We start from the raw sequence: 24,821 nt of genomic DNA on the forward strand, positions 1-24,821 counted from the left end.
GGTTCTGTGAATCAGCTGGTATTTTTTCAACAACCGCTTCTGGTGAACTTCTCTCAGTGCTCTAGGCTGTGACCTCTCACAGGGTATTGCCTAGGCTAGATACATTGTAACAAACCCAGTGGGTAAGGCTTTATTTAGATAATACTGGGCACAACTTTAACCTCTTTACGACATTTGACGTACATGTAAGTCACAGTCAGAAGGGGGTCTTATGAACCAGGCTCACGGGCTGACCCTGCTTCATGAACTGTGTGTGTCGGCTGTATATCACTACAGCTGACATCTCGCACTAATGGCAGGTATCGGAGATAACTCTGATCCTAGCCATTTAACCACTTAGATGCGGTCTAAAGAGCTCTATCACTCCATCAACCCCCCGTGATTGCTGGGTGTCGTTGATAGTCATGAAAGCCTAACGAAGGCTCCAGGTCTGCCATCTTGCTCCTATTGAGCCTTGCGAGAGACAGGGATTAATAGGAGCTGGCAAAAAGCCCAATACACTGCAATACATAAGTATTGCAGGTTATTGTACCTGCGATCTAACGACAGTTTGTTCTAATCCCGTGCAACTAAAAAAAAAACTAATTTTAAAAGGCGTTAAATAAAGTTTTCTGTAATAAAGGTGAAAAAAAATATTAAAAGTACAAAAAACACATTTTCTCATTTTCCCCCTAAAGTAATGTACGGTAAATAATAAAAAAAATAAAATGATTGGTATAGCCGTGTCCGTAAAATTCCCAACTATTACAATATAACATTATTCATCCCACACTGTGAACGGCGTAAAATAAAAACAATAGCATTGCTGTTTTTTGGTCACTTTAACACCCAAAAAAAATTAATATAAGGCCATGTTCAGACGTGGCGGAATTTTTCCGCTGCAAATGTTGGTGCAGATTCGGGGCAATTACGTAACGAATCTGCACCAACATTTGCATATTTGACAGGTAATTCAGACGTTGCAGATATCACAGCAGACTTGCCACAGATTTCAGTTTTTGCATTGCAAAGGCTGAAATCCGCAGTGAAATTCCGCTTCTTATTCGCAACGTAATGAGGGGAAATTCTGCACCGCAGCCTAATTTCCGCACAGTTATTTTTCGCAACGTCTGAACTAAGTTTCCTAAAAATGTATAGAAAGAAATGTAAAAAACGGCTTCTGCAGAATTCCACTTAGGACTGTCCGCAGCAGAATTCAACAGCAATTCCGCCATGTCTGAATGTGTCCTCAAGTGCTCAAAAAGTCATACATACCACAAAATTGTACCAATAAAAACTCCAGTTTGCCCCGCAAAATACAACCCTGATACAGCTCCATTGAATAAAAAAAGTTATGGGTTCAGTATAAGGCATCACTTTTTTTGTTTTTAACAGATTATTTTAGTTTGTAAAAGATAAGAAAAACTATATACATTTGGCATCGCTGAAATTGTACCCACAGAATAAAGTTAACATGTAATTATTAGTGCTCGGTGAAAGCTGTAAATACGAAACCCAAAAATAAAATAAAATAATTTTGTTTTTTCGTTTCACCCCACAAATTTTTCTTTAAAAGTTTCCCAGTATATTATATGATACATTATACATGATGACATTAAAAACTACAACTCGCCCCGCAAAAAAGATGCCCTCATACGGCTATGTCGATGGAAAAATTAAAAAAAATTAGGACTTTTAACAGGCGGGGAGAAAATATTAATATAGTTATTTAATCATACAGAGGGGAAATATTTGCTGTTGTGAAAGTTTGTGTGTGATTGATTTATAATAATGTAGTTATTTACTCATAGGGAGGGGACTTATTTGCTGTTGTGAATGTTTGTTTTTCTTTTGCGCTAGATGTCCATCAGGCATTTAGTGGGGTTCCAACAAAGCTAAAGAGGATTACATGAATTTACAATGTTACTAGGATTAATTTGTATCTACAAACCACACATGCTTATTGGGCAACTCATTTCCTGCAGGGAAAATTAAAATAAAACTTGCTGCCACTGTGTTTGTGCTACCAGATTTCACTTCCTCTTTATGCTTCAATAAGCACAGAACTTTCAAAAACATTTCCAAATCCTCAAGAATAACTTTAGCTATGTTTTCATAACCATATTTTGACTTTGATACATACAACTAGTTAAAAAGGAAATTCTACATATTCGTTCAGTTCATGCAGTGAGTTTTTAGCATTACCCTTTTCCATGAACTTCACTCAATGTATAAAAAGCATACGATTATTAGACATACTTAATTAAAAAAATAGACCAATTACAGCATAATTGGCAAAGTACTGGTTAAAAGACCAGTCGACTGCGCTATTGATTCCGTCAAAACGACAGAACCCTGTCACAGCAGTGACAGACGGAAACCATTAGCTAGGGTTTCATCACCATTGAGTTCAATGGTGAGGGAAACGGAAGCTGAGATTTCCGTTTGCCTTTCCGCTGAGTGGTTAATCCGACCAGTGGTGGATCATAATATAGGCGGTTTGGCTGCCCGAAACCTGCACATTTTAAAAAATCAGCATTGAAGCGCGCTAGCGCCGCTAATGGGAAAAAGGGCTGGGAGGGAATAGGGACGCCGCTAATGGGGGGGGGAAATAGGGCCGCTGCTAATGGGGCGGGCAGGGCTGCACCGTCCAGCCTGATGCCTCTCTTAGGGGGCAGCGCAACTGAAACCAGCCGCCGCCACCCCCTTCTGCACTAATTGTACCTGCGTCTATAGAACACAGGTACAATTACATGCAAAAGCGCTGAATGGCCGGGTACGTTCCATGCCCGACCATTCAGCTCCTTACAATGTTGCTGATTGGCAGGGCAGAATGACAATGACGCAATAGGGGTGGTCTGAGCGACACTCAAACCCCCCTATAGAGCCCTTAGCAGTCAGTCAGACAATTTGACCTCCCCTTGCAATATAATCTCCCTCATACAGCCCTCAGTAGTTATTTTACTACAAGGGACGCGCACCTATCTCTAGAACGGGGTCACCCAAAACATGTTCTACCTCTTTCTGCTCTCGCTGGCTCCCGGCTACTTTCTGACTTCATGGTCAGGAGTTACGAACACAGCGTAGCACGCTGAGCTAGACTGTTTCCGTAAGTCTCTTAGAACTGAATGGTAGTTACGGAAACAGCGTAGCTCGCATGCTACGCTGCTTCCGTAACTGCCATTCACTAGTATGAGCGTTACAGAAAGTCCATGAAGTCAGGAAGTGGCCGGGAGGCAGCGAGAGCAGAAAGAGGTAGAACGGGGTTTAGGGGGCCCGGTTCTAGAGATAGGTGCAGGTCCCAGAGGTGGGACTCACATCTATCTGACAGGATACACAGGATATGGTATGTCATAAATTTCCCTCACGGGAAAACCCCTTTAAAGTGTAACTAAACTTCTAAAAAACTTCTGACATGTCAGTGAAATGTCAGAAGTTTTTATCGGTGGGGGTCTGAGCACTGAAACCCCGATGGATTGCTAAAACAAAGTAGCAGAAGCCCTCAGGTGACCGCTGTGCCGCTTAGATTCTGATTTGCTTTTCTTGGAAATCCGAGCAAGCGGTGTTCCGAGGAATTCCGATAAGAAACGCATTCAATCGTGCGTTTCTGCCGCTTCACTTTGGCAATCAGTGGGGGTCTCAGTGCTAGGACCCCCCACCGATTAAAAGTTCTGACATATCACTAAGACATGTCAAAAGTTTTTTAAAAGTTTAGTTACACTTTAAAGAGAGGTGTTACAATTTTTTTATTGTTATTATTATAATTTTTTTTCTTTAATAAAACAGTGTATCAGTGGGTTTGGTGCAACTTGCTAAATACTTTTCATTAAAAATAATTTTTACTTTTTGAGATACAGCTGCTTTATATCCTGAATACAGAGCAGCTGTACCTAGTGCTAAAACCTGTATTCGTCAGGTCAGTGGCAATAAAGGGGTACAGTGTTAGCGGGTTGGGGAGTTGAATTGCGTGTGAGGGGGAAGCAGTGGGCCCAAGTTGTGTCAACAGCCCAGGGCCCATGGTACACTTAATTCGCCACTCAACCCGATGGAAACCTCAGACGGAACCCCTCAGCGGAAAGCGATAGTGATGTGAACACAGCCTTAAAACATGTTCTTTAGGTACTAGAGATAAATGAGAGATCAAGTAACTAGTAAACAGTCGGCACTTTAGTGAAAATTTTGTACATTTCAGACCATGTTAAAAAGGAATGTATCAGGGTCAAATAATGGCTGCCCTATGAGAAATTTGAAAATAGGGCAACCTTATGGCATTGGTTCATGTCAATACATCCTTTATCCAATGGCAGGAGTTATTAGGCCTAGTAACTATTGTTTCTAGGAGAACAGGGTAGATGGGCCCTTAAAGGCTATGTAAATGTTTTAAAGTGTTGTTTTTTTTGTTGTTTTTTTAATAAAAATGTGTATTAGTGCGTGTTAATAAACTTTGTAAATACATCTTATTAAAAATTAATCTTACTTTTTAATATAGAGCTGCTCTGTATTCTCTATACAGAGCAGCTGTAGCTATGTAATGGCCAGGGTAGGGAGACAGACAGATGAGCCCTAATCTACCCGCCACTCAGTCCCTGCCTACTTGCACGATCCGTCCTAGGCGACGGCGTACAACTGGGCAACGGTCCCTATGCTCAATATGTGCACAACAGACAAGGGTACACAGAAGCTAAGGGAAATGGGGCAGTTGCCCACGGCAACACCGTGAGCAACAAGAGTAGTGAACGAGCCGAGTCAAACCAGGAGTGTACGAGGTACCAAACGCAGAGCAGGAGCGTAGTCAGCAAAGCCAGGGTCAATTTTAAGCAGAGGTCCCCTTCTCTGACTCGAATAAGGTTATAAGCCTCCCGAAGATCAAACTTAGAGAACCATTGGGCCCCCTGAACCTGATTGAAGAGATCAGGAATCAAAGGAAGGGGATACTGGTTCCTTACAGTGACCTTATTCAAGTTTCGGTAATCGATGCACGGCCTAAGACCACCATCCTTCTTCCCTACGAAGAAGAAGCCAGCACCTATAGGAGAAGTAGAGGGGCAAATGTAACCCTTGGTCAGGCTTTCCTGGATATATTCTCTCATGACCTCACATTCGGGACAAGAGAGATTAAATATCCTACTCTTAGGGAGCTTAGCTCCTGGTACCAAATCGATTGCACAATCGTATTCTATATGAGGAGGTAACAATTCGGAGGCCTTTTTAGAAAAAACATCAGCGAAGTCCTGAATAAAGTCAGGTGGAGTGTTCACCTCCTCAGGGAGAGAAATAAAATTAACAGAAAAACAGGACGTCATGCATTCATTACCCCATTTAGTAAGATCCCCAGTACTCCAGTTAAACGTAGGATTATGCATCTGCAACTAGGGAAGGCCTAAAACCAAATCGGACGATAATCCCTGCATCACCAGTACCAAACACTGCTCCAAATGAATGGAGCCAACAATGAGTTCAAAAACAGGGGTATGCTGCGTAAAATAACCATTAGCAAGTGGGGTGGAGTCGATACCCACTACCGAGACAGGTTTAGGCAAATCAATCAATGGCATAGCTAGAGACATAGCAAATTCCACAGACATAACATTAGCAGAAGAACCTGAATCCACGAAGGCACTGCCAGTTGCAGACCTACCCTCAAAATAGACCTGAAAGGGAAGCAAGATCTTATTAGGTTTCATATTTACGGGAAATACCTGTGCGCCCAAGCGACCTCCCCGATGGTCACTTAGGCGCGGAAGTTTTCCGCCTGGAGTAATCTTACGCCTAGGACAGTCGTTCACTTGATGCTTGTCATCCACACAGTAGAAGCAGAGACCATTCTTCCTGCGGAGCTCTCTACGTTGTTGGGGAGATACGGAGGCCCCGAGTTACATTGGTTCATCAAAGTTTTCCGTGGAAGAAGGAAGCAACGAAACCTCGGGAGCCATCATGGTGGAGCCAGAGGAGAAGGCACAAAAACGTTCAAGTCGTCGTTCCCTGAGACATCGGTCAAGACGTACCGCTAAAGCCATAACCTGATCTAGAGAGTCAGAAGAGGGATAGCTTACAAACAGGTCTTTCAGGGCGTTTGACAGACCCAATCTAAACTGGCACCTCAAGGCAGGGTCATTCCAGCGAGAAGCTACACACCACTTCCTAAAGTCAGAACAGTACTCTTCAACGGGTCTCTTACCCTGACGTAAGGTCACCAGCTGACTCTCGGCAAAGGCAGTCTGGTCAGTCTCGTCATAGATGAGCCCGAGAGCGGAAAAAAAAAGATCAACAGAGGAAAGTTCTGGGGCATCAGGAGCCAAGGAGAAGGCCCATTCTTGGGGGCCGTCCTGGAGCCGGGAGACAATAATACCCACTCGCTGGCTCTCAGAACCTGAGGAGTGGGGCCTTAGACGGAAATAGAGTCTGCAACTCTCCCGAAAGGAGAAAAAGTCTTCCGGTCCCCTGAGAATCGGTCAGGCAACTTGAGATGGGGTTCAAGAGGTGAGGTGGAGGGCACTAGCTGGTTAGCATCACGCTGGATGCACCTCTGAGCCAGGGCTTGGACCTGTAGGGAGAGAGCCTGCATTTGCTGAGCCAGGGTCCCAAGGGGGTCCATAGTAGTAGGAACCAGGGTAGAAAATATATATGGGCCTGTGATTATGTAATGGCCGGAGTAGGGAGACAGACAGGTGAGCCCTAATCTACCTGCCACTCAGTCCCTGCCTACTTGCACGACTCGTCCTCGGCGACGGCGTACAAATGGGCGACGGTCCCTACGCTCAATACGTGCACAACAGACAAACAGACAAAGGTACACAGAAGATAAGGGAAATGGGGCAGTTGCCCACGGCAAGACCGTGAGCAACAAGAGTAGTGAAAAATCCGAGTCAAATCAGGAGTGTACGAGGTACCAAACGCAGAGCAGGAGCGTAGTCAGTAAAGCCAGGGTCAATTTTAAGCAGAGGTCAATAGTACTAGCAGGAACAGCAGAGCCAGGAAACAAGACAGAATCACAGGCAAAGGAGGAGCAGGAAATGAAGGTATAAATAGACCGAGGGTGGGAGCTAGCTCCGTCTGGCCAGGCTGCGATAGGTTCTCCCACTCCTCAGCCTACCAGCCTGAGTGGTAGAAGATCGAGTCACCCTATCAGATCTAGGAGCAGATCCAGACTGATTAGCCACGGGCGTCGACACAGAAGCTGTGTCTGGCAAATCCTTTACAATCTAGCTCTATTCACTGAATCCGTCAGTCCCGCGGACCTGACGTGTTCAGTGTCAGTGGGTCCTGCGTGTCTCTAACATGCTGGATCCACCTGTAAACTATTACATCTAATTTATCAACACAGATGTGATAGGTTACAGGTGTACCCGATGTCACTAAACCCGTCAGTCCCGCTGACCTGACGGGAACAGGATTTAGCAAAAGATACAGCTGGTCTGTATAGAGAATACAGAGTAGCTGTATCTCAAAAAGTAAAAATAATTTTTAATAAAATGTATTTACAAAGTTTATTAACACACACACTAATACAAGTTTTAATTTTTTCTTATTTTTTTTTAAATTAACGCTTTCAAACATTTACATAGCCTTTAAGTTGGTTCCCTCTACCTTGTTTTCTAGTGTTGCACTGGAGATATAGGGAGATCTAGAAAAATTTAGCAAAACACCTAAAAGCTGCATGGGCTTGCCCCTCCAATATATAAGCCACTGCCTTCCCCTGTACTTAGTGGACTACTAGGCCAAATCCCTATGGCATTGCAGGCCTGTATTATGTAACTATTGTCTGAGATTTCATCACTAAAATAATTTTAAAAGGCTCCTGAATGCACTTTAATAGGCACCAAATGAAAACTAATCAAGACTACTATGCTATCATTGGAGGTGACAAGCAGTGGTCGTGGAAACTCAGGCTGCCTTAGGCTTCGTTCACAACTGCGTCAGGGTCCCGTTCTGACGTTCCGTCTGAGCTTTCCATCAGAACGGGACTCTAATCGACTACGCTATTGATTCCGGCAAAACGACGGACCCGTTACACAACTGAGACAAACGGAAACCATTGGTACCGGATCCGTCACCATTGGGATCAATGGTGATGGAAACGGAAACCTCTGGTTTCCGTTTGTGTCAGTTCAGGGTCCCGTTCAGACGGAAAGCTCAGACGGAACGTCAGAACAGGACTCTGACGCAGATGTTAACGAAGCCTAATATGTACATATTATAAAAAGAGATACTTAAATATTGATTATGGGAAAACCCCTTTATCACCCATCCACAGGGTAGGTGATAAAAATCTGATCGGTGGGGGTCCGACTACTGGGACCCTCATCGATCACAATAACTGGCTTACCTTGCTGTTCCTGGGTGCCCCATATGAATGGAGGGGAAGCGTGCATGCTCGGCAACCGCGCCATTTATTTCTATGGGCCTGCCGAAGATAAAACTTGGCAATCCCATAGAAATTAATGGACTTTTGCACAATAAAAGCACATTTTCCCGTCAATAAAGCAGCCTGAGGACTTGTGTTTTGTGGAACAAGTTATATTTTTTTTGTGCATCATCTTAGATTAACTTTTATAATTTTTTTAGGATGAGTTAATAAAATATAACAGCAGTTCCGCAATTGTTTTTGAGGACTTTTCTTTTAGTTGTTTACCGTGCAGTGTAAATTCCATTTTAACTTTATTATACGAGTTGTTACGGAAACGTTTTCAAATTAGTCCCATGGAACTTGAACATGCAATCGCCTGATCATTTCTTTAAAGGGGTTTTCCAGTACCTAAAAATTGATGGCCTATCCTCAAGATAGGCCATCAATTACTGATGTGTTGGGGTCCCACTCCCAGAGATCACAGCCGATCAGCTGTTTTAAAGGGGTTGCACTGTGAATCGTCGACACACAAGTAGCGACAATTCACAGGTATTTCTGCCTTCTTTTCATTCACTTCAATGGGAGCGGAAAGCAGCAATACCTGTGAATCACCGCTACATCTGTGTCGACGATTCACAGTGAGCAAGAAGAAGTGAAGGGAAAGCAGCACTTGTACACCCCCTTCAAAACAGCTTATCAGCGGGGTCCCGGGAGTCGGACCCCGACCTATCAGCTATTGATGGCCAATCCTGAGGATAGGCCATACATTTTTTAGAGACTGGAAGACCCCTTTAATACATTGCAATACTAATGCATTGCAATGTATTACTGCCATGACAGGCATCAGTTTAGGCCTTTGTTAGGCTCCCGGCACCCCTTGATCGAGTCGCGGCAGAGTCCATGGGGTGACAGAGGAAGCCCCCTCCCTCTGTTAAACGCCTTACCGGTAATTTATCACGGATTTACGATAGAGGTCCCTAAAGGAGCCTCCGACGCAGATGTGAACAGCCCCTAAGACGCATAGAGCGATCGTTGACGATAATTGCCCTGTGTAAGCAGGGGAACGATCAGCAGATGAATGAGCAAACGCTCTATCATCTGCTGATCGTATCGTTTTAAAAAGTAACATCTCCCTGTGTAAACAGGGAGACGCGCTGCCGACATGATAACATATAGGGATGAGCGATCAAAGTAACGATTACTCGTCCCCATCGAAAGCTCCGTGTGACAGGAGCAAACGTGCGCTGATCAATGATGTCTCGTTGATCGGCACCCACTGCATCGGCCGATTATCGGCTGGTGTAATAGGGCCTTTAGGTTACACAGATCTTGGGTGCAAAATGACAGAGTAACAAATTCCCCCACTCGCAATATGAAATAATCTCCAGCACTGCATGTTATTATCAGAATCCATGGCTTAATTTTCTTTAATAACATCATTTTAAGGAAGTGTTATTTATGTCATTCCCTATTATATAAAGTGGCTATAATGGTGGAGCTTCATTCATATTGTAATGTGTTTTGTCCAGAAGAGAACAGCAGGGTTAAAGGAGGGTGAGTAAAGTTTGTATTGCACTCTTCATATAACTTAGGTCCCCAAATTAGTATCCTACATACCGAACTCTGTGAATGATCATTTGTCTTTTTTTTTTTTAACACATGCATTGTACATATAATTTAAAGTACGCAGGTCATTCATAGTATCAATGGACTTCTGTGAAAACAAATAAACACCTAATTAACTTGATCAACTTAGATATGATCGGTAATAGGTTTATGGAAGGCATCAGAGGGACACAGTAAGCGCTGGCAGCCGAACTATTAGTGCAGTTCACTGACAGATTTTACTGTTAGCTCAAATATGCATCTTTTATGTATAGTAAATGCATAGAAGCTGCATCTCAATAAGTGAACACCATTTTTAATAACAGCCAATTACAAATATGTTTTTTATCAATAAAAATGTACATTTAATTTAAGAAAAAAATGCACCCCAAATGTTTACATAGCCTTTAAGCTTTTACCCCTTCTTGCATTTTGGCAAAACTGTACACCCATTTTAGCGAAGCCTTTATGCAAATGGGCATACAGTTACACCCTGGAAATGAAGCTGGCACAGGAGCTGTACCTGCTCCATCTGCTGAGGGTGCCAGCTGTAATATACAGCTGACATCCCGCTGCAACAGCAGAGAACGGGCGTTCTTCCAATCCCAGTCGTTTAACCCCTTAGATGCCGCAGTCAATAGTGGTCGGTGCCGGGTGATCGTGGAGTGACAATGGTTGCTATGGCAACCAGGCAGCCTAAAAATGGCCTCCTGGTTGACCGTATATGGAAGCCTATTAGGCCCTGTCAAAGGCAGGACCTAATAGGCTGCCTGTAACTGCAAAAATGACAGTCACTCTACATTGCAAAGTATTATAACAGCAATCAAAAGATCAAGCTTTCAAGTCCCATAGTGGGACTGAAAAAAAAAAGTTACAAAAAATGTTTTAGAAAAATAAATAAAGTATTAAACTGCCCCGCTTCCGTGAACAAGTCCTTTATAATTGAAAAAAGTATACATAATAGGTATCGCTGCATTTGTAGTTGCCTGAACTATAAAAAAAATAGCATGTTATTTATCCCGCAATGAAATAAAAAGTGATCAAAAAGTCGCATGTACCCAAAAATTGTACCAATAAAACGACAGCTCTTTACGCAAAAATCATGCCCCAATACAGCTCCATCGATCGAAAAATTTAGAAGTTATGGGTCTCAAAATATGACAACACCAAAACATGATTTTTTTTAGAAAAAAGTATTTTTATCGCAGTAATCGTATCGACCCGCAGATTAAAGTTAACATGACATTTATACTGCGCAGTGAACGCTGTAAAAATTTTTAATAAGTGATCAATAAATCGCACGTACCAATAAAAACGTCCCACAAACACAAAGCCCTCACACAGCTCCGTCAACAGAAAAATAAATAGTTATGACTTTCGGAAAAAAATGATGCAAAATGATGGTCATGACTAATTGATAGGTCCATCAGTTTTTCACCCAAAACCCCACATCATCATATGCTAGACTCTACAGGGGGACCCCTAGATGCAGCGGAGATAATGAAATTTTGGGGCCTTGTGATGCATATGGGGATAGTGAAGAAGTCAAAGATAAGGCAATACTGGAGCCCAGATATATTGTACAATACCCCGGATTTACCATATAGGCATGTCCCATGGTACAAAAAGCTGGCTGTGCACATCGTACATATGGCATTGTATAACGCTTACGTGCTATCCCGATGTGCAGGCCAGATTGGAGCATTCCTTCAGTGTAAAGAAGTGGTTATGGAGGCCGTAATATTTGGAAACCAGGAGAGGGCCCAATCATATCTGCCCTGTAGCGTCCATGACCGCGGGCCGTCTGATCTACTCACTTCCTGACGCCCGCAGCCATGGATCTGTGAGCGCTGGTCCCCATCTCCTTCCCAGGAGATGTCAGCGCTCACTTCCGCTCTGGTCTTCTGGTGTCCCGTAAGGTGCGTGCGCACGCTCATGCCCGCTCTTAAAGGGCCAGCGCGCACACATGAAGAAAATCATCATCATCAACACACAATTTCCTGGACTATAAGAAGGCCCCAGCCCGTCTAATCCTTGCCTGAGCGTTGTTAGTATTTCCCAAGTCTGTCTTGCAAATGGTCCCTTAGTGTTTCCCATTCCAGTTGTTACCCGTGCTCTGTTACCTGTTCCTGTATCCCGTGCTGTGTTCTTGTTCCTGTGCCTACTAGTGTTGGAGTCGTGTACTACTGCACCTGCTGTCGTTTGCCACGTCCAGTGTCTTCTGCCACGTCCAGTGTCTTCTGCCACATCTTGTACTGCTCTCCACGTCTGGCGCAACCTGCTGCACCGACCTCTATCCGTGCTGAAGCCACAGCCACTGTCTGGACTAGTTCAGGTACCTGAGTGTTACGAACTGCTATAGAATTTTGTATAGACTGAGACCTGGTCAGCTGCCTCTCCACTACGGCGGAGCGGCCTAGTGGGTCCACACACCCTGTGCCCGTGACATGCCCCAACACATCATCATCTCCGCTGGAAGCCAGGCATTCTGTACTGTACCAGGGCTACACTTTCCCAGCAGGGTTAATCTGCAAACACGGGAAGGACTCAAAAAAGGTGCAGAGTGTGTTCCAAAGGGGAGAAAGAATGGACACCATTTATAAGCACGACACCTGCCCCAAAAAACCTGGCCTGTGCTTATAAATTGGTTTATAGCCTACCACAACATACATGGGTTATTAATTGTATTATTTACCCCGTTATTAAACCACCTTATTATGCGCTGATATGCCCACAAATTATAAACTGAAATACCAGTAAAATCTCAAACAAAACTACTACTAAGCAAAATCTGCGCTCCAAAAGCCAAATGGTGATTCTTCCAAGCTTGGCAGTGTAACCAAACAGCAAATAATGACCACATATGGGGTGTAACTGTACTCAGAAGAAGCCACTTAACAATTTATTGGGTGTGTGTCTCCAATGGCACAAGCTGGGCACAACATATTGGTCACTGAAATGGCATATCAATGGAAAAATGAAAATGTTTACTCTGCCTTGCCGTGTGCCGAAACAGCCGTTTTTTGACCACATATGAGGTATTGCCATGTTGAGGAGAAATTGCCTAACAATTTTTTGGGGTGCTTTATTTTCCTGAATTTCTTGGGGAACATTTGCGTTAAAATTCCATATTATTGGAAAAAATATATTTTTCATTTTCACGGCCCAATTCTAATAAATGCGCTGAAACACCTGCGGGGTTAAAATACTCACTACATGCCTAGATGAATGCCTTGAGGATTGTAGTTTTTAAATTGGGGTTACATCTCGGAGATCTCCGCTGTAGTGGTACCTCAGCGCATACAACATGGCATCCAAAAACCAACCCTGTAAGATCTGCAATCCAAAAAACAATTTTCGCTCCTTCCCTTTAGAGCTTTGCCGTGTGTCCAAACAGCAGCTTACAACCATGTATGGTGTTTTGCATTACTCTGAAAAAATGGTGTAACAAATTTTAGGGTGTCTTTTCTACTGTATTTCTTGTGGAAAGGAAAAGTTATGGCCTAAAATTACTCATTATTAAATTACTCATTATAAGAAAAAAATAAAATTTTTCATTTTCACAACCCATTTCTAATAAAATCTATAAAACACCTAGGGGGATCAAAATGGTCACTACACCCCTAATTTAATTCCTTGAGGGGTAGGGCCTCCAAAATAGGGTCACATCTCAGGGGTTTCCACGGTACTAGTACATCAGGGGCTCTGCAAATGCGACATGGCCCCAAGAAACCTGTTTCAGCAAAATCTATGCTACAAGAGCCAAATAGCACTCCTTCCCTTCTGAGCTAAGCCGTGCGCCCAAATATCAGTTTATGACCACATATGGAAAATTGCTGTACATGGCAGCAAATGCTTTACAAACTTTGGGGTGCTTTTTCTCCTATAGTGCTTGTGAAAATTAAATATTGTAGCTAAAAATTCATATTATTGGCATTAATATGAATTTTCCATTTATACTGACCAATGCTCGTAAAATTTGCTGGAATGCCTATGGGGCCAAAATGCTCATTACACCCCTAAAATAATTCTTTGAGAGGTGTAGATTCCTAAATGGGGTCACTATCGGAGGGTTTTCCACTATACTGGTAGCTCAGGGGCATTGCAAATGCAACATGGTGTCAGAAAATCATTTAAAAAAATCTGCACACCAAAAGCCAAATGACGCTTCTTCCTTTCTGAGCCCTGCCGTGAATCCAAACAGCCATTTATTATAACAAATGAGGTCATTCCAAACTCAATAGAAATTGCGTAACAAATAATGGGTGCTGTTTCTCCTATAGTTCTTGTGAAAATGTTTTTTTTTTAGCCAAAACTACATATTATTGGCTAAAACAAATAATTTTCAATTTTTACAGTCCAATTCTAATAAATTCACTGGAACACCTGTGGGGTCAAAATGCTCACTACACCCGTAGATTAATTCCTTTAGGGGTATAGTTTCCTAAATAGGGTCACTTTTATAGGGTTGCCGCTGTACTGGTACCTCAGGGGTTTGCAAATGTGACATGGCGTCAGAAAACCAAACCATTCCAGCAAAATCTGCACTCCAAAAGCTTAATGGCGCTCCTTCTCTTCCAAGCCCTGCCGTGTGCCCAAACAGCCGTTTATGACCATATATGGGGTATTGCCATATTTAGGAAAAATTGCCTAACAATTTTTGGGGTGCTCTTTTCCTGAATTACTTGTGGAAATTAAAAAATGTGCGCTAAAACCACATCTTATTGGGAAAAAATTCATTTTCATGGCCCAATTCTAATAAATTCTATGAAACACCTGTGGGGTCAAAATGCTCACTACACCCCTAGGTGAATTCCTTGAGTGGTGTCATTTCCAGAATGGGGGCTTTTTTGGGTTGTTTCTTATGTTTTATCACCACAACTATAGCGTTGCCTGAAAAACTTCCTAAAAAAAGGTGGCCCCAAAATCCACGTGTCCTTAATTTGTGAGGCCTGTGTAGCACACTAGGGCCACATATGAGATATTTCTAAAAACTGCAGAATGGGGGGTACTAAATATTAAGTTGTGTTTCTTTGTTAACACTTGCTGTGTTACTGAAATAAATGGATTGAATATCTGCAAAAAATGAAATTTAACCTCCACTTTGCTTTAATTCCTGTGAAATACCTAAAAGGTTAACAAACATTCTAAATACTGTTTTGAATACTTTGTAGGGTGAAGTTTTAAAATGGGGTGATTTATTAAGGATTTCTAGTATACAGGCCGCAGATAAGTAACTTCAAAACTGAAGTGGTGCCTAAAAAAATTGGTTTTGCAAATTTTGTAAAGTACTAGAAAAACTGCTAGTAAATTCATAAGCTTTATAATGTCCTAAAATTGTTTCATTAAATTAAAAAAATGATACCTAGATAAAGAAAATCTATGGTAAATCTTATTTATTTACAAATTTTTCTAAATGCTCTTTGCATCTCGGATAATTTTTTATGAATAAAGAGTAAATCTATTGACCAAAATTTACTACTAATATAAAGTGTAATGTGTTACAAAAAAAAAACAATGAGTCGGATAAGTAAAAGAATTCCAGAGTTATTACCACATAAAGTGACACATGCCGGATTTGAAAAATGAAGCTAATCCTGAATGCCAAAATAGGCTCAGTCATGAAGGGGTTAAAGCACGAGCTAAGCTAATAAACCATATTGTAAACCTATGGGAAAAAAAAATTCAAACAAAGAACCAACACCAGATTAAGGAAAGAAAAACAGAACAGTGACTGCCAAATGAATTATCCCAGAGATTGTTTTTAGATCATTTCCCTCACATTTACACCCCCCCCCCCTCGCTGAATCCTGTGTAGCAAACAATTTCTCATGCTGTGTTTCACTGTTTTTATTATGGGATGGGCCAGGGCAACTTCCTGGTTTGTGTTACAGGTTTGACTTGCTTGAGTTTCACAAGCCTGAGTGAGTCGCAGGTGCTATTCTGACAGATGGATATGTGACAGTCAGGCATGACCTACCGGGCACACAGGGCAAGCTGGAAGAACTTTGTGGAGGAGCAAGAGAATGGGGAAGATGACCAGACTGAAGGGGATGACCTGGAGTCTATGGGGTAATGTACACAAACCACTCAATTACTACAGTAAAGCACCAGATGTACTTGTAGACATATTTTGTAATCCAGACATTGACGTTTGTACACATTTAATATGATTGTGTAAACACTACTACACATGTCGGAGAGAATAGGTGTGTACTATGCCACTTCATTTGAATAACTAGTATACTTAGATGGCCATGGGGATGAGGTATTTTCAGAATACTGAGGCCAACATCAAGCGTCCCAAAGACAAAGACCCATCTTCACCCATCGACCAATAATGATAATCGGCCCACGGTCACATTGCTTAGTATATTTCGTTGTCATGCAATGGCGCATATTCATGGCTGAGAATAATTAGTCTGTATGCAACCATCTGAATTGAATTAATCCAAAGAGTAAACATGCAACTTCCTAAGAAGTAGGATAATTATATATTGTTCTTATTAATATCATCATGAAGTAAACGATTTTGTGATGAATTTTAAATTTTGTAATTTTTCTAACTCAGCAATTTCTTACTGTCCAAGGTAAAAATCATTCTGTGTAAACGGCCTTTACAGTGTTACAAATAAAAGAACAGTAGGGACAGTACTGGGTGTTCTGGTGATGATAAAATCCCCAGGGGCCACCTCTATTCTTGCGCATCAATGTGGACCTGTCGGTTTATTTGTGCTGCCCTATTTTAGGGCAACATGTTTTGGGTAAATGTCCACTTTTCAGGGGATCACAGAGGCTGGTGGGAAGGAATAGCTCCTTGCTTATGAATACTGCACACCGGTTGGTCTGATCGGTACACTTTAAATGGGTATTCCCAAATTAGTCAGTCATGACATAGGATACGTCATTAAAGGGCTTTTCCAGCCAATAAAAATTGATGGATCCTAAGGATAGGCCATCAATAGCTGACGGGTCATGCTCCGACAACTGGGACCCCCACCGATCAGCTGTTTTGAAGGGGCCGCAGCGCTTGTACGAGCACTGGTTCCCCTTCATTTCTTCTTGCTCACTGTGAATCTTCGACATGCATTAGCGGCAATTCACAGGCATTGCAGCCTTTTCTCCCATTCAATTAAATGACAGCCCCCTCAAAACAGCTGATCGGCGAGGGTCCCAGGAGTAAGAAACCCCAAACCATTAGGTATTGATGGCCTATCCTGAGGATAGGCCATCAATTTTTACTGGCTAAAAAAGCCCTTTAATGTCCCAGCTGTGGTCACGGATTCCAGGCGGAAACTAGTAAAGAGAGTTTGCTTGCTCAATTGTTTTTGTAACTTTCATTACAACCTCTCTCCAGCGGCCATCCCACTGGGCGATGTAGGTATGGGTTTCAGAGCTGGCACCCGCAACTCTCAGACATTTATGGCATATCCTGTAGATCTACCATAAATGTCTAAGTTGGGAATAAATCTTTAACCCCTTAACGACCGGCGTATAGTGTTTTTACGTCGGCCGTTCAAGGGTAGTTCTTCTGAAGCGCCGCCTTTTCACGTCGGCACTTCAGAAGAACTTTCCCCGCATCGTGCGGGGTGCTGCTGAAGCTCGGGCTGTTAGTAACAGCCTCGGGCTTTAGGGAAATGATCGGAGACCACTAGCAGTTGTCTCCGATCATATGTAACCACTCAGATGCGGCGCTCAATAGCAAGCACCGCATCTGAGTGATTTTAGAGGGAGGGGGCTCCCTCTCTCATCCCACTGGCATCCCCGCGTGCATCGTGGTGTGCCGATGGTTTCTATGTCAGCCTGGAGGCCTAACAAAGGCCCCCACGTCTGCCTTTAGTAATTGCCTGTTAGACCATGCCAGAGGCATAACATAAAAGGTGACTGCCAGTTTTACACTGACCGGCAATGATACACTGCAATACAGAAGTATTGCAGTGTATTATTATAGCGATAAAAAGTTTGCACAGTAAAGTCCCCTAGTGGGACAAGAAAAAAAAAAGAAAAAAAAGTGAAATTAAGTTTGAAATAAATAAATAAATGTCCCAAGTAAAAAAAAAAATTAAGACGCAAAAAAATTGCAACATTTCTGGGTTTTTTCCAGTACTCCAATAAAAGTTATTACAAATTTAATCAATAAATTATATGTACCCCAAAATGGTGCTATTATAAAATACAACTTGTCCCGCAAAAAAAAGTCCTTATACAGCTATGTCGACGCAAAAATAAAAAAGTTATAGATCTTTAAATGCGACGATGGAAAAACTTACAAATTTGCTCGGTCGTTAAGGTTTAAAATACCTTTGGTGTTAAGGGGTTAAAGAGCATTTCTAGGACTTCCGGTTCCGGCGCTGACATGTGAGGAGGGTGCAGAGAACGCTCCGTGCTAGACTGACCAAAAGAAATCGACTAACACAGCATCCACGACCGAAATCCGGTATTAAATCTTACCTCAGCTCCGGCATCAGTTTGAGGGGAAGAGCGGAGCAGCCAGGTGATAAATAAGTCCGGTGTTCGGAGGAAACAGACGGAAGCGCAGCATCAGCCCGGCGCTCCCGCGTGATCACTCCCGACATTGCCAGACGGAACAAGACAGAGTCGGAGGCATCTTCCTCGCCATAGGTAGAGGTACGGCATCAGGGAGCGAACACAGGGGAAAATTCACGCCACGCAAGCCAGTCCATAACGGCTCTGAGGAAAGAGGAGGAGACGAGGCACTCACTGGAAAAAGTCGGGCGCCATTTTGCAGCATGGCCGGGGGCATGACGCAGCGGTATTAGAGAATAAGGCAGACGGCTGAATAATCGATCAGTGTCGGGGGAGTCAGAAGGAATACCGGTGATAGCCCCAGTGAAAACACTCTCAACACGGTCAGACAGAGGCAAGTGAAAAGCAGATTATAACAGGAGCTAAAAGAAGGGAAAGCAGTGACCAGCAAAAGAAAATAATCATACTGTGTATAGACAGTTACACATAAGCGCTGCTGAAAGGTGCATAGAGATTGACTGTGGGGAGACAGAAGCTATTTTAGGATACAATCCCGCCTCCCAAGAAGCCTCTTTTGGTTATTGTGACCAGGTCAAGAGCTAAAGTGCGTGCAAGTACCTCGGGGAACAAGATGCCGCCAGTAACCCGCAAAGATAAACAGCCCACAGGACATTCATCCTCAGAACACGAGGATCAATTATCGGATGATGATGGGATGGGAACAGCTTCTGGCGCGGCAATGACACCAGTGATCGATTATAAAAAATTGGCCAGGGAAGTGGCTAAGCGTATAACGCCGGATATACAGGACACGCTAGCAAATACGATAGCGGCCTCATTGCAACAATTTCAAAGTGAGCTCACTCAGCATGGGGCACGGTTGGATGAAGTGGAACAACGTATCTCAATGCTTGAAGACGAAGCCGCAGACACGCACGGGACACTTCAGGAGCTGATGGAAGAGAAGCAGAGGATGGCCCTCAAAATAGACGACTTGGAGAACAGGTCACGGAGAAACAATTTACGCATAGTAGGTCTCCCAGAAAACATACCGGTTGCACATCTGAAACGAATATGCGAGTATGATTTGCCAAAAATGCTGAACATGAACGGGCCGTGCAAGGTTGAAAGAGCACATCGAGTGGGGCCAGAACGACAACAGCAGCAGTCACAAGCAGGAGCTGGAAAGAGAGCCAGACAAGTCATAGTAAGATATCTGGACTATTCTGACAAAGAAGCCCTACTAAGAGCCTATAAAATGCGGCAGGGACCGGCGAAGCTAAATGGAGTACCAATCATGATATTTGGGGATTATTCAGCTGAGGTGTCCAAAAAGCGCAAACAATTCAGCAAGATATGTACCGCTTTTTATAACAAGGGATTGAAATTCCAGCTCCAATATCCGGCGATATTGAAAGTTACAACGCCAAGCGGAACCTTGCAGATCTACACCGATCATCGAGAAGCTGAAGAAGTTTTCAAGGACTTGCTGCAGGAGGATCTATCGCTGAAGGGGACAAGGTCAACGTCAGAGAAGGAGATGCCGGCACAAGTCCAAACCCCGTCAATGAAAAGTCAACCACCAAGGGAAAAAAGAATGACGCAGACTCCACGAGTAGTGAAATAAAACACCAGGACTATAATTTGATGAGACTTTGGAGATTGGCCTGTTTAAGTGAAACGGGTAGAAGATGGGTGAGCATGACAGATGGCTCATCTGAATATTCACAAATATGAAGGACGTCGGGGGTGGGATTGACTCCTGGGGGATGTGATATGTAATGTTGTTATTTGGTCGGAGGATAGGATCTATTTGGTTAGGAAAGCGGGAGAAAGCACTATGTTAGAAAAAAGTGAAGTTTTGAAAATAATGGGTGCGGGAAGGCAAGGGACCCTTGGGGATAGAAGGGAAAGTTATGGGATTGTTAAAAGTTTTGGTTTTACATCAAAGGACAGAAGATTAATAATATACAAAGCAGCCACAAGGGAGCTAATTAGTAGTAAAATTATCAACACAATTTGCAGGTTTTGGTCGATCATAGGAGTGGGATTAAGAGATATGCATGGTCAACATAGCTCAATGTTGTTAGTTGTTTTATGAGAATAATAACATGGAACGTTAAAGGATTGCTGTCCCCCCATAAGAGAGCCATGGTATTGAGACATTTGCATTCACTAAAAGTTGATATAGCTCTGCTTCAAGAGACGCATCTGGAAGATAAGGATTTTTTCCGTATGAGAAAGTGGTGGGTAGGAGAAGTCTATGGGTCAGCTGCAGTTAAAAAAAAAAATGGAGTGATGATCCTAATACATAAAAATTTAACATCCACAACACGCTCACAGTATGCAGACAAGGAGGGACGCATAATACAGCTCTTACTGGACACACCGGCGGGGGAAATAAGCATATATGACATATACGCCCCCAATACAAGCAACCGTGCGTTCTTCCAAGAACTGCAAGATAAAATTCTGGCGGACACAAATGTACTGAAAATAGTGGGGGGGGATTTTAACTCGGTAATGGATCCGGCTGAAGACAGGCAACGAAATCCCCTCGCACAATCTCTTGCAACAGACGACATCCTGCCGAACTTTACACAGGCCACAATGCTGGGGGATAGCTGGAGGCATATGAATCCAGATGGTAGAGAGTACACTTACTTTTCGTCACAACATAAATCATGGTCCAGATTGGACTATATTTTTTTGAGCTCACACTTGATACAGAGATTGGAGCAGGTGGACATAAAAAATATGGTCATCTCAGATCATGCTCCAATGAGCATAATGCTGACTGACACATACCCTAAAGGGGGGGATTTCATTTGGAGATTTCCGACAGTGCTAGCAAATGAGGAAGGATTCCAAGAGCTATTGAGAGGTTGGTGGTTAGAATATGACGGGGACAACGCGGCACACAGAACAGAATATGCATTATACTGGGAAACAGCGAAGGCGGTACTGAGAGGGAGGATCATGGCTTATGCTGCATTCAAAAAGAAGCAAACGTTTCAGAAATATAAGGAATACAGTGATGGTCTAAGGGGGGCATATTCCAGTTTTCAGGCAGACCCGAAGCCAGACAAACAGAAACAGTGGGTAGAAGCCAAGAGATTGTTCGAGGAGTGGCTAGACAAAAAAGAGAAATATGGCAGATCAATTTACGAGGCGGAACTTTTTAGGTTTGGAAATAAGGCAGGGAGGCTGCTAGCAGGATTATCAAGGGGTTTTCGGCCGCGCTCACATATCACAAAGTTAAAAGATCATACTGAGCAGATGCACACGGATCCTAGGAAAATAAACGACATTTTGAAATCCTATTATCAGACATTATATAAAGAAGGACAGACGACAAACACTACACAAGGAGATCAGTTGCTTGATAGATTAGATATGCCAACTTTGAGCACAGATCAATTAGACAGTCTTAATACGCCAATTACTATGGAAGAGCTACAAATGGCAATTAAGGGATTACCAAGAGGTAAAGCTCCGGGACCAGATGGATACCCGGCAGAGTTCTACAAAATAATGATAGAACAAATAACACCAACATTATTATCCTATTTTAACTCGTTGATGCAGGGATCCCACATACCAGCAGCGGCAAATATGGCGTACATAAAGGTATTACCCAAAACAGGAAAAGACCTTTCGCAACCGGGTTCGTACAGACCCATATCACTAATAAACCAGGACCTTAAATTAATATCAAAGATAATGGCAAATAGATTGGCGGTCTTGATGCCTCAGTTGGTGGGAACATCACAAGTGGGCTTTATCAAGGGTAGAGCTGCAGTCACTAACATCAGAAAGGTCCTGGGAGTGATGGATGAGATTAAAACTAGGCCATTGTCATGTGACCAACCAGCTCTGGTGGTCATAGATGCAGAAAAAGCCTTTGACAATGTTGAATGGCGATGGCTAAACATGGTCCTGGACAAGTTTAATGTAAAAGGGAACTTCAGACAGTATCTAGGAGCGCTGTATACGGAACCTACTGCAGCAGTCTGCACGCCGGGATTCAGGTCATCGACATTCGCATTACAGAAGGGTACGCGACAGGGATGCCCCTTATCGCCGTTGCTATTTGATCTGGCGCTGGAACCCCTTATCAAGATCTTAGAAGGTGAGGAGTTATATTCGGGGATACACATAGGGGATAAGGAAGTGAAGTCAGCAGTATTTGCAGATGATATTCTTCTGTTTATGTCAAAACCCAATCTACACTTACAGAAGGTCTTTGACCTGATTAGGCACTATGGTTCTTTTGCGGGGCTTAGGATTAATCCGGCAAAGTGTGAGTTGCTGAGATTATCACAACATAATCAAAGGGAAAACATAGAAATTCAAAAAACAGGTATCAAGGTAGCGACATCACACATAACATACCTAGGGATTAAGATAGGGCAAACGGCAGAAACTCTGTATAAACTCAATTACAAACCGCTCTTCCAGAAAATAACTAATGAACTTATTAGATGGGCAAATTTGCCCCTTTCGCTATTTGGTAGATGTCATCTGGTTAAGATGATATCTTTTGCAAGAATGTTGTATCCACTCCAGACATTGCCCATTTTATTGAAACATAAGGATGTGAAGGACTTTAATACTAAAATATCGAAGTTTATTTGGGCAAATAAAAGACCCAGAATCGCAATGGCTAAATTACAAGGCTATCACTGGCAAGGCGGGATAAATATACCACACTTAAGGGGATACAATATAGCCAGCTTATTTAGACATGTGGCGGACTGGCTGCAGCATTCTAGTCACTATTCAAATTACGAATTGGATAAGGCACTGGCGGGACCTCATGATCTCGTCTCGTTACTACATACTAGACTAACATCGCTTCCTAGACATGTAAAGGGATCAGTGCTACTGAGAGATACTATAATGTGCTGGAAGGAGGTGAGGAAAAAGATGGGGCTGTCATATCAGTTATCCAAATATCTACCACTATGGTCACACGTAGAATTTCCAGCGGGGCAATCGAGTTCTCTATTCACAGCATGGAAACAAAGGGGAATTGAGACAGTAGGCAATGTACTTCATGCTACGGAGGCCAGATTATATACATTACCGGAATTAGTAGAGAAATTTGGAATTTCCCCGAGCCATTTCCTCCAGTATTTACAAGTTAAATCGTTCTGCACAAAACTGGTAAGGAATTTGGAATCAGAAATTACAAATAATGCATTTGATGAGGTGATTGGAGATGAGACACATAGGACGTCACTGTCGATGCTTTACAAAACAATAAGAGAGTTGTACATCCGAGTAGCTCCGAGAGACCAGTTTGCATACTGGAGACGCACCTTGAACATGCAAGACGTTAAAAGTCCTCTTTTGGAGGGCTGGAAGGTAGTGAGGAAATGTGTGGTGAATGAGGTGTGGAGAGAATCACACTTTAAACTAATGCATGCGGCAATTTATGCTTTCAATATTCCAGCAACGATAGCTAATACCAGCAGAATACATGCTTGTCCAAAATGTAGTCAATTGAATACTGATTTATACCATGGCATATGGTCATGCCCAGAGATACAAAAATTTTGGAGGAAAGTTTTAGATTATGTTCAGCTACTATGGAACAGAGAGATACCAGCAGACCCTATGTTGTTGCTCTTTCACTACAAGGCTGTAGCTAGTGCAGAAGTAACAGGGATTCAGATGCATATTCCCCCACTGATGCATATAATATTTCTTGTAGCCAAAAGATGCCTGCTAAAAGGATGGATTGAAAACAATATCCCCTCAATACACCATGTAACTCAGCAAATGAGAGTCTGTATGTATTCAGATAAAGTAGAAACGACAAAACATAAGAAACAAAGAACCTCAGGTTTTTTCAAACGGTGGAGGCCATTTATAGAACAGTTGCCTGCAAGAGAGATAGGGGAACTGATGGAGAACTTCAGACATACTTCTTGGTATCTTATAGAAGATATTAAAGGTACTCTGGGAAGCTTGAAAGTGCATTGATGGAAGGGAATGAATAGAGGAAAGGAGAGGATGAAAGACCAGGGGAAGATAGTGGACAAGGAAGGGGCTTAAGTGAGGGCCAAGACAGTAGGGCGTTGAGTTCAAAGAGACAGGGATATAATAAAGGATAAGCTTACTAAGGTACAAGGTCTTTGATGTGCTCAAGAAAGGGAGACAGAGTATAATAAAATGATGTTAACCCAAGGAACGACAAGACCTCAAATATTGCACTGTGTACGCTCCTGCGTGAGTTAAAGAAGACATCTGTCTGAATGTAAATATAATGTTGTGTTTGAAGTGTATTATGATTGTATGAAAACCAATAAAAATGTTTTTCCAAAAAAAAAAGAGCATTTCTACCTAAAATGTATTTATGCAGTAAAGTAATTTGCATTCTTATAGAATTACAGAA

The 24,821-nt window shown here is 42.7% G+C and overlaps 1 protein-coding gene across 1 annotated transcript in view; it reads left to right on the top strand.

Annotated features, from left to right (window-relative positions):
* The first annotated feature begins 15,851 nt into the window (after positions 1–15,851).
* DAPP1 (dual adaptor of phosphotyrosine and 3-phosphoinositides 1) overlaps positions 15,852–24,821 on the top strand; it is a 142,718-nt gene continuing 133,748 nt past the window's right edge. The window contains exon 1 of the mRNA XM_075849770.1: positions 15,852–16,003. Within this exon, the coding sequence (XP_075705885.1) occupies positions 15,903–16,003 (101 nt within the window). The 5' untranslated portion in view covers positions 15,852–15,902. The remainder of the gene's footprint in view (positions 16,004–24,821) is intronic.

This window comes from Rhinoderma darwinii, chromosome 1 (genome assembly GCF_050947455.1).
Source record: "Rhinoderma darwinii isolate aRhiDar2 chromosome 1, aRhiDar2.hap1, whole genome shotgun sequence".
NCBI classification, from domain to species: Eukaryota; Metazoa; Chordata; class Amphibia; order Anura; family Rhinodermatidae; genus Rhinoderma; species Rhinoderma darwinii.